Raw genomic sequence first — 10,839 nt, 5'->3', positions numbered from 1 at the left:
GTGAACATTATTTAAATAAAATTTTTTAAAAAGTAGTGGAAAAAGTTGTTTAAAATTACGAGTATAGCCAAATATTTGTTTTGCCATTATAGGTGTGATTACATCCGTGAATTTAAATTATATAGGATCATTGCTCAAGATGGAAAATAAATAACTAGGTAGTTGAATGCATTTGTTAGTTTAAAGTAATAAAATTTTTAAAATTCATAACTAATATTATAATTTTTAGTTTTAAATTTTTGTATTTTTTGGGTTTTGAATTTTATCATTTATTCTTAAATTTAAATTATAAAAATTAATTATTATTTTTCAAACTAAGTATATTTAGTAATAGAGTAATAACGCATGTCAAAAAATACATGTAATAGTAATTGCAGTTTGAAATGGTGATAATTATGATAATATCAAGTATGATAAAAAGAATTATCTTAATAATTATAAAAATGACTTATACCAATTTCTATAGTAACGGATTAATCACAGTTAAAAATCAAAATCATAATAATATAGTTTTAAAATTGAGATAAAATTAATTTTAAATTGAGTTTAAAAAAAAAAAAACTCAGCTCCATTTTCAAAATTTTATTTTTAAAAATTTGTATTCAAAAACTAAAATATGAAAACTTAAAATTACCTCGATGAGGGATCGCCCTTGGGTGAAAAAGGCTCATCGTATAGCAGTTTAGCACAGGATGCAACACAGCTAAACTAACTTGATCTTTTCCTTAAAAAAATAGCTCCCAAACATGGCATAGTAATTTTACCGAGGCAGCTAGAAGCCGCAATAAGATAGTCGATTGAAATAACTCATTGTTATTTGCACAAAACTGGTAAAAATTCATATTAAGGATGAATTGTGGCAAAGCCACGAACATACAGCCATTAAGGAAAACAGGAGTTGGAGAAAAAGAGGGGTTGAGAGAGAATCAATTGCTCACAGAGCATACTACGACTAAATATTCCACACACGGTTATTGAAACAACCAAAATAGAAAATTTTCCCTTTTTGTGTAACTCAAGCAGAACCAATATTATGACTTATGGATTCTACTTTCTTATACCATTCACTTGGCAAGCTCGTTGCGGATGAGTTTTGCTGCGGCAACCATGTTTGTGAGGGCTGGCTTCACCTCTGTGTACTTACGGGTCTTGAGCCCACAGTCAGGGTTGACCCACAAGATGTTTTTCTCAAGCACTGCAAGCATCTTGTTGATCCTGTCAGCAATTTCTTCAGTTGGTGGTATTCTTGGGGAGTGAATATCGTAGACACCAGGGCCAATTCCAGCACCATACTTCACTCCTTCACGGAAGACTGACAGGAGTTTTTCATCAGAACGAGAGTTCTCAATGGTGATAACATCAGCATCCATATCAATGATTGAGTGGATGATGTCGTTGAAGTTAGAGTAGCACATGTGAGTGTGGATCTGTCAATATGAAAGTTTATTATTGCACATGCGCAACTAAAGAGAGAAAACTGTAACCATTGACCTGTAATCCAAAAATACCTGAGTGGAATCCTGCACACCAACATTGGTGATCCTGAAGGAATGGACAGCCCAGTCCAAGTAGTGAGCTTGCTCTGACTTCCTCAGTGGCAGTCCCTCTCTCAAAGCAGCTTCATCAATTTGGATAACACCAATGCTAGCCTTTTCAAGGTCTTCTACTTCGTCCTTGATAGCCAAGGCAATTTGATAGCAGGTCTCAGATCTGCAAATAGATTCATACAATTGGTTAGAAATGAGTATTGATGTTAGGTTTTCCTACCACATTATAAGGGTGTTGAGTTTATATACCTGGGCTGATCATTTCTAACAAAGGACCAGTTGAGAATGGTAACGGGGCCAGTAAGCATTCCCTTCATTGGGCGCTTGGTAAAGCTCTGAGCCAAAGATGACCAGAAGACAGTCATTGGCTTTGGGCGGCTCACATCACCATAGATGATTGGTGGCTTCACACAACGAGATCCATAGGATTGCACCCATCCATTAACGGTGAAGGCAAAGCCTGACAATTGCTCGCCAAAGTACTCAACCATATCATTCCTCTGCAATGAAAGGCACCCACAATTAGTGCAATTTTAGAGTCAGCAATCTAATTGCGAGAAGAGAAAAACTGGCAAGAGTATAGTTGCTCATCAAAAAGAAAGGTGAAGAAGAATATATCAAAATAACGTAAATGCAATAAAAGGCTTTCTTTACTTCAACAAACTAATATTTAGTCATTATGAGAAGATGAGAGCTGACCTCAGGTTCTCCATGAACCAGGACATCAATATCAAGCTCTTCTTGAAGTTCAACAACTTTGCGGATTTCCTCCTTAATTGCCTTAACATACTCTTCCTCGGAGATCCTGAAGAAAACAGCATTATATTTAACATAGGAAGCCACATGGTCAAGTAAACAAGGCAGACATTAGCAGTCTCAGCATTCTCACTTGTTAGCCTTGAATTCCCGGCGAACCCTCCTCAATTCTACAGTCTGAGGGAACGATCCAATAGTGGTGGTTGGGAGGATTGGAAGGTTAAGCTTCTTTTGTTGGGCATCCAGTCTGGCACTGACATTAGTAGCTCGGCGATGGTCAGAACCCTTCAATGCAGCAGCCTGAGAGGGAAAGAAAAGAAGAGAGCCATTAGTAGAGGCAGAATCATTTTTACAAAGTATCCAATTTCACAAAATGAGCAGTTAAACAGAATTGAGAAAGAAAAGGAAGCACTCACAGCCTTCTGAACAGCCTCATTAGTCACTCTTGGAGAGGACTTCCTTGAAGCCTGAGCGGCAGCATTAGCAGAGAAGAAGGCCTGAAAATGAAATCACAGAAACTTTGATTGAGTGAATTATTCAATGAAACATAGAGGGAATTGCATCTAATTAGTTCGTATTTCAATAAGAAACTCCCAAGTCACAAAACAAACTCCATTTTGTTCACAAAACAATGAAACATGCATTTTATTCACAACTTCTATTAATGTCAAAGAATTTTAAATTTTAATGCCTCTGATATACTTTATTTTTGCCTCTTTATGCACTTAAGATGCATTACCTCATCCTTTTTGCCAGACAAGGCATTAGCCAAAGCATTCACTTCAATAATTTTCTGGGCAGCAAAAGCTAACCATGACTTGATCTCATCATCCAACTTGGTCTCATTCACAAGATCGACAGCAGTGTGAAGAAGGGAGCAAGAGGTAGATACAACGAGTTTATCTGCACAAATTAAAAGAGATACATCGAGTCAATATATTAAATAAAACAAAAGTTATCAAAATTTCCTATGATATTCATGTTTAATGAGTACCTTTGCCCACAATGCCCTCAAGACCATGCAATGTACTGAGAGAAGCAGCAAGATCATTAGCCCAAATGTTCCTTCCATCAACCACTCCAGCAAAGAGGTATTTTCCACTGGGAAATCCACCCTTGATCAAATCAAGTGTCTGAGTTCCACGGATTAAATCAAAACCATAAGCGGTGACACCAGTCAGAGATGTGAGGGTCTTGTATGCTGCAGCAGGGATGTCTGCAAAGTAGGTCTCAACAAGAACATTCAAACCAGACAAAGTTGGTGCAAGTTCTGCGTATGCATCAGTAAATGCTTGCAACTTGTGAGATTCAAGGTCCAAGACAAGGGTAGGTTCATCAAATTGAATCCATGAAGCACCAGCTGCCTTAAGATCAGCAATCACCTCCCTGAGTTCAGTTATAATAAGCATGTTAGAGAAATAACATAAATACATAAAAAGAAAATGATAGCACCCAACAAGAAGTTAAAATTCTTACTTGTAGATAGCAAGAACTTTGGGAAGGAGAGAAAGGAGAGAAAAGGATTTCTCGACACCCTTGGCAGGTTTGGAGAGCAACAAGTACGAGACTGGGCCAACAAGAACAGGAACGGTATCTACTCCAAGCTGCAAGCCAAACAATAACAGACAAACAATATTAAAAGGTGTAAGAAATAAGGTTTTTATAATAATGACCCACACAGGACAACATGCAATAGCCATGAAAAGAATAATTCCCTGTCAAGCACTTGCTTGGCCACACCAAATGAGGAATGCACAACAAAGGGAAAATTAAAACACAGTAATTTCTAACACTCGATCCTGATCTCAATATAAATGTCACACGCAGCAAGCAGTGCTTCTCAATGATATTCCACTTAGCTAAAGCAAATAGCCTTTGAAGCATATATAGAAACACATACCGCCTTAGCCTCCTTGTATTCTTCAACAGCCTTGTGAGAAGCATAGCTGAAGTTCACTTCAGGTCCCAATTCAGGGACAATAAAGTGGCTGGATCAACACAAACACAACATCTCAGTAATCATCATCACAACACAACCAACACATGAACAACAAAACTACAGTACCGACGTCAGACATTACTTACTAGTTGGTGTCGAACCACTTGGTCATCTCCATGGCAGGCACGGTAGCATTACCCCTGGCCATGGAAAAGTAGGTGTCGAACCCAATCTCGCCACCGGCCCATCCATACCTGGGTGGAACGGCACCGAGGGTGGCGGTGGCATCGAGCACCTGATCGTAGTAAGAGAAAGTGTTGCTGGGGATGTACTTGATCCCAGCAGCAGCCATCTGCTTCCAGATGGATGCCCTGAGATCAGCAGCCACCTTCTGCAAATCCTCGGCGCTGCTCTTCCCATCCCAGAACGACTCCAGAGCGAACTTCAGCTCTCTCTTTGGGCCCATGCGAGGGTATCCAACAATATGGGATGCCATTGTTCTGTAGCAACACGTCAAAACCCCAAATCAAATCTCACTTTTCCACACTCCAGTAACAAAAACCATCAACGCATGCTATATAACAATCATCAGCGATTATAACAAAGATATCGGTATCATGTAACGCTACATATAGCAAGATTCGCATTCCCTATGTTGCATGAAAGGTCACACACAGAGTATTGATTAATTACAATATTAGTAGAGTTCGTGCCAACACGATCTTGAAAACATAGCAAAATTCACTAAAATTAGAGTTACAGAAAAATCGATTACATTTCACGAACGAGAAGATATGGAAATCGAGAAATGAGAGCAAAAGAGATTCAGATCTAGTAGATCTAAGCAGTACTACAGCTAAAGGCAACAGATCTAAAACAAGCACAAGCATTCACATGAGTTGAACCCTAACTTTAAGTGTAGATCTGAGGAGAATTATGAAGTGGAATTGAAGTGTTAGTTAAAAGGGGAAAGACGAAAAAAGAAAATGAGAATTGTGGAATGGATGGTGATATCAAAGAGGTGAAGAGTGAAGAGAGATAGAATGGATGTGTCTCGTACCTTAGAGTTAGAGTAGAGACTAGTTCTCTGTGGCTTCTTCTTCGCTTCGAGGGAGTAGCTTGAAGCAGAGAACAGAGTGCGAGCATTAACGTATGCTTCTCGGGTTATTTATAGCCGTTTGCCCAGATCTGAGTCACTCAGTTACTCCATTTTCAACTCTCTTTTTATTAATTATTAATATTAATTAGAAGGAATACCAATCAACAGAAAATTACAATTCTTTATTATTATTATTATTATTGAATGGCGAAGATTTTGTGGTAATATTTTTCGGGGCTTTTATATCTACGCGCCTGTGTGAGCGTGGCCCGTCGAAAATTATGCTCTGTTCGGATTTATTTACCTAGAGCCTGGACCTGTAAAATAACTTGGTGTCGCCAAGCGAAGGACACGTGGACTCAACTAATGCTTTCTTCATTTATACTGAGCCCCTTGTTACTCTTACCTTTAATAAGAGTTATTTAAGAAGGATGATTTTAAAAGAAAAAAAGGAAAAAATTTATTTTAAATAAACATATTAAATTTAATAAATGTATTAATTCAATTAATGTATTAACTTAAAAATGATAAATTAATTAACATAAATTTAATGTATTGATTTTGTATTAATTATAAATATATACATATCCAAAATATTACCAATGCCATTTCATTTTGTTATGCAATGTTAGACACACCGTAATATTCGTGGTTAACATTTAAAACAAAAATAATAAAGAACTCAGAAATATCTGGCGTGGGACTGGAATGAAGCTATCACTAGTGACACACTCGTATTTGTTACACACATGGCTCAACCAGAATGCACGCTATGGAGTTACTTTCTTTCTTCCTCCGCTACCAACATTACAAGTGTTTTTTTTTTTTTTGGGTTCCAAACCCTGACAAGTTCTAACCCCACTCGACAACACTTCCTTTTCTTCAATGGCACTTATGGGTGAATCAATTAGAAACCAATACGTTACAAATCATCAACGACCAACCGAATGGGTTGCCACGTGGTACTCTCACGCGCCACATAAATTATTTGGTAAAATTCACACAAGAGATTTTAAGTTTATTATTTATTAAGAGTTTATATGTAATTTATTTAATTAAAAAATGATTTTATAACATACTATTATTTTCAATTTAGAAAAATTAGAGAGAAATAAAATGAGTTATGTGAACGGTAATGGGGATTTGGGAATGAGTGGGGTCGATAGGGTTGGTATGGAAGTTGGTGGAGAATTGGTGGTGAGCCCCACGGTTCGAACCAGTTTGCACGATGGTTTTTTAGAGGGTATTTTTCTAATGTTGTTAATTAACACATTTATCAATTAAAATACCTATAACGCCCTTCAAATATTGCAAAATGGCGGCTTGGGTAGGTACCTTTGTTTTGTCGTGCACATGCAAGGGTAGGTGGTATTGCTCCAGCGTCATGTTTAATTACTCTCCCGAAGCTAATAATAGTCATTCATATTTTAATTGCTACGGAATTTTTGTTTGTTTACGTACGCATCTATACATTATTTCATATTCAATTTTGTTGTTTTTAACCATTGGGTAACAATTTTGTTCGTCAAGTTCTTTTTATCAATAGTTTAACCATATTTTTAAAAGATTAACCTAATTAATTATTTATATATTTAAAATTTACCAATAGTTTAATCATGTAAATGTAAATGATTGCTCGTCACTGCGTAGGCGGAACGCAAATCCTCACTAATTATAAAATTGTTGTTATGTCATGTTTGAAATTCAAAGAAAAGTTTGTAAGCAAGTTATTTTCACATTTAATTTATCAAGGCTTATTCGTTCTTGAATTGAGTAAATAGTTTAATCATGACAAGACGCAAATTCATTTAATTTTTTAATGACTTTCCACGGTCAAATCTTTTTAACAAAACAAGCTCTTAGAAAAATATATGCAGCTGGAGACCGGATATACTAAGATGACTTTAAATTCTTCAAATATTTATTAGGTTTATATATCAAGTGAGAGAAAAGAAAAAACCAAAAATATGAGAAATCATATAATGTGATATGATAAGGAAAACGAAAAGAAATATAACATAATATGATATATAAATATTATTATTATTCAAAAATATTTACTTATTTTTAATTGGACAATTCATTTTCATTATTTTTTTATGTATGTTTTTAACGTCAAAACTAAAGAAATATAAATTATCATATTTTATTTTTAATAATAAAATATGTCTAAGCGAACACACACAAAATATCAATAGTTTGTCGCACACAACAAAAGAATATTAGTAATTCTTTATCTGTGATTTTTAAAATATTTATTAAAAATTTAAATAAAGTTTCTATTTAAAAAATATCAATTTTGTTAACTTCAATTCTTAAAATTAAATTTGAATTTTAAAAAATGATATTTTTTATAAATAAAATAAAATATGTATTATACATTTATATCTCTAATATAAATATAATAAACATTTTATTTTTTAAAAAATATATTTTACTAATCATCTTAACTAATTTATAATTAAAAGTGGATAAACTTTAATCACAAAAACTTACAAAATTGTGAGTTAAATTTAATTATAAACCTTCTTGCAAACCGACAAACTTGCATAAACATGTTATTTGTATTAAAATAAATAAGAATATTATAATATATATATATATATATATAGTTATTTATATAAATGCCTCAATTTAAAAAAAAAAAAAAAAAAAGCATATGCCAGCAACTTGTAAAGCGGCTTAGTGAACTAAAAGTACGTGGAATGGTCAGGACAGTTTATTTTGGTTTATATATAATTAAAATATAAAAAATAATAAAGTATAAAACTAAAATTATGATATCTTATATAATACATATTTTAAAATAATATTATATTATGAAATATACAATATTATTTATTAATTTTTGAAGTATTATTATTTGACATAGATATCATTTTTATAAGTTCAAATTAAATCTAGTTTTATTTATTTATTTAATTCATTAAAGTACATTGGTCATAGTAAAGTTGGCTTAGAATGAAAGTAAGTTAGCTCTAGTATATTTAAATGTTTAAATAAACTAAATTATAATTATAAATAAAAATATATATCTTAAGATTATACACAAAATAAAATAATAAGAGTTCTAAAATGAATAACTATTTATATGAGATAGCTCATAAAATCTTCATCTTCATTATATGTATTTATAGTATGAGTATTCTAATTATTAAAAATAAAATTAATTGTTAAAAAAATATAAAAGTAATCATTAAAATATGTTATCATCAACAAATAATAACAGAATATTGAAATATCATATTAAATAACAGAAAAACATGACATGTATGATTAATTATGTGAAAAAATATAATATTGCATATGGTGTTTTATTTTGATATGTTTTTTTTTTTTAACTACCTAAATTTTTAAAAAAATTCATCCATTTAACTTTTTTTTCTTCAATTTTTTTTAACACTACCCCCATAAAAAATCACTATTATTGGAAATAACTATCATAAAAATTCATCATTATGAAACAAAAAATCCAACACAATCACCTAAAATTCTTCTTTATTGTTAGTAGAAGAGGAACATAGCGCTTAAGAAAGGTTTATACGACACTACCAATATCTTTCCTAGGCCAAAACACATCATTTTAATTTATGAAAAAATCAAGTGGGGTTACGAATGCAATGGATCAACGAGCTTTTTAATGATCTCCACACTCTCAAACACATCTTAAAGGCTTTGCAGCTCAAAGCCTTTTACATTTCAACAAACTAAACCAATCTCCCATTAGTATTATAAAATCACTTTGATTTTTCAATATGAATCGAACTAGGGACAATTCTCCTTCTTCGCTTGTCGAACATAGAATTTACAAATGATACTTATAAGAATGATTAACCTAAAACCATAAGAACTGAAACTACAAAAGAGGAGAATAAGTAACACGATGTTGATTTGAAAAAAAAATGTCTCTAATTTATTCGTCCAAGGTAAATGAAGAGAGGAATGGAATGAGTCAACACATGATAGTATGATTTCTAACAATGGTGATTTTCGATGATTGTGGTTTGTAACAATAGTAGTATTAAAGAAGAATAAAGAATAATGAGTATATGTAGAGGATCAAAATAAAAGAAAACATATATCAATATAAAATATTACATACGATGTTATTTTTGTCATAAAATTAATTCTACATGTCATTTAATTTAACATCTTAACATTTTGCTCCTGATTCCACATTTCACACTTTACTATGACTTGTAAACCTTATATATTTGACATTCATTTTTTAAATTATTTTTAAGAATTTTCCAAACTTTGTAAATACATTACATTTACTTTTAAATTCATCTTAAATTAATATTTTTTTATGGTTTAAGTATATTATTAGTCCCTATAAACGTAAGTCGTTTTGTGATAAGTTCTTATAAAAAAATTTATTAGGACATAGTCACTGAAAAGTTAAAAATTTAGAATTTAGTCTCTAACGTCAATTCTCCTCTATTATGTGATGAGTTGGTAAACAGAAAGCCAACTCAACACTGTCACGTGTCATGTCACGTTACTTATTTTATAATATTTTATTATTTAAAATAAATATTTATAAAAAATCTTTAATATATTTCATATATTTACAAAACAAACATTTTTTCTCCCTAATCCTCTCCCGTTTCATTCTCCCCAATCCCCTCCCATTTCAACAAGTGGAAGCCACATTTTTCCCACCTTAATCCTAACCTTTACCATGACCCTCACCTCCACTCCCTCCTTCTCAACCCCTCCACCCCCACCCCATCAACCTCCCCGTAGTCCCTCCCCTTTCTCTCTCACTCCTTCCTTATCCTCCCACTCTCAAACCCACCCCCAACCTTAACTCCTTCACTATGACCCTCATGTTCACTCTCTCCTCCACAACCACTCCACCCTACCACCAACCTCTCGCAATCTCTCTCTTTCCTCTCTCACTCTCACTCCCTCCATATCCCCTAACTTCCAAATCCACCCTCAACCTTCACCCCCTCACCATGACTTTCATGTTCACTCCCTCCTCCTCAACCCTTTCACCTCCACCATCAACTTTCCTGTAGTACCTTCCCTTCCACTCCCACTCCCTTTCTATCCCTTTACTTCCAAACTCACCCCCAACCTTCACCCCTTCACCGTGACCCTCACTTTCACTCTCTCCTCCTCAATTCCCCCACCCCCATTGTTAACCTTCCGTAGTCCCTCCCCTTTTACTCCCTCCCCACCCCCTAACTTCCAAACCCACCTCAACCTTCATCCTTTCACCCTTTCACCATGACCTTCACGTCCACTCCCTCCTTCTCAACCCCTCCACCCCCACCGCCAACCTCTTGCAATCCCTCTCTTTCCTCTCTCACTTCCACTCCATCTCCCAACTTCCAAACCCACCCCCAACCTTCACCCCTACTCGTAACCTTCCTAAAAACTTTTAATTAACTATTCTCTCATAATTCAAGTTAAATTTCTAGTAATGCAATAAAACTATATGCTCATAGAGTCATTGTGTAGTCCTAAATTCAAAGCCACTTTTCGTT

At 33.9% G+C, this 10,839-nt stretch overlaps 1 protein-coding gene across 4 annotated transcripts; it reads right to left on the bottom strand.

Annotated features, from left to right (window-relative positions):
• Window positions 1–828: 828 nt before the first annotated feature.
• LOC113860908 (5-methyltetrahydropteroyltriglutamate--homocysteine methyltransferase 1) lies at window positions 829–5,460 on the bottom strand. Of its 4 annotated transcripts, none has more exons than XM_027493461.1 (12): window positions 5,303–5,460; window positions 4,389–4,742; window positions 4,204–4,291; window positions 3,780–3,907; window positions 3,298–3,689; window positions 3,043–3,206; window positions 2,720–2,800; window positions 2,437–2,603; window positions 2,247–2,352; window positions 1,797–2,047; window positions 1,509–1,710; window positions 829–1,427 (listed from the first exon to the last, which is right to left on the bottom strand). In XM_027493461.1, exons 1-12 carry the CDS (start codon window positions 5,386–5,388, stop codon window positions 1,065–1,067), a joined length of 2,382 nt encoding a protein of 793 aa, XP_027349262.1. In that variant the 5' UTR covers window positions 5,389–5,460; the 3' UTR covers window positions 829–1,064. The 4 variants fall into 4 exon arrangements, with proteins under 4 accessions (XP_027349262.1, XP_027349263.1, XP_027349264.1 ...); XM_027493462.1 differs by having other exon boundaries at window positions 4,207–4,291; window positions 5,303–5,436; XM_027493463.1 differs by having other exon boundaries at window positions 4,216–4,291; window positions 5,303–5,436.
• Between the last annotated feature and the right edge of the window lie 5,379 nt (window positions 5,461–10,839).

This window comes from Abrus precatorius, unplaced genomic scaffold (genome assembly GCF_003935025.1).
Source record: "Abrus precatorius isolate BTA unplaced genomic scaffold, Abrus_2018 Scaffold3, whole genome shotgun sequence".
Lineage (NCBI taxonomy): Eukaryota > Viridiplantae > Streptophyta > Magnoliopsida > Fabales > Fabaceae > Abrus > Abrus precatorius.
The sequence above is the reverse complement of the archived record's forward strand: the minus strand, read 5'-3'. Positions and strand labels throughout refer to the sequence as shown.

Bases quoted from the DNA above. Each gene is read 5' to 3' on its own strand.
- LOC113860908 (XM_027493461.1), bottom strand. From the start codon at position 5,388: ATGCTCGCACTCTGTTCTCTGCTTCAAGCTACTCCCTCGAAGCGAAGA. The intron at 2,604-2,719 runs GTGAGTGCTTCC...TTTCCCTCTCAG, and splicing joins ATGAGGCTGTTCAGAAGGCT to GCTGCTGCATTGAAGGGTTC. The intron at 1,428-1,508 runs GTATTTTTGGAT...TCATATTGACAG, and splicing joins GTGTGCAGGATTCCACTCAG to ATCCACACTCACATGTGCTA.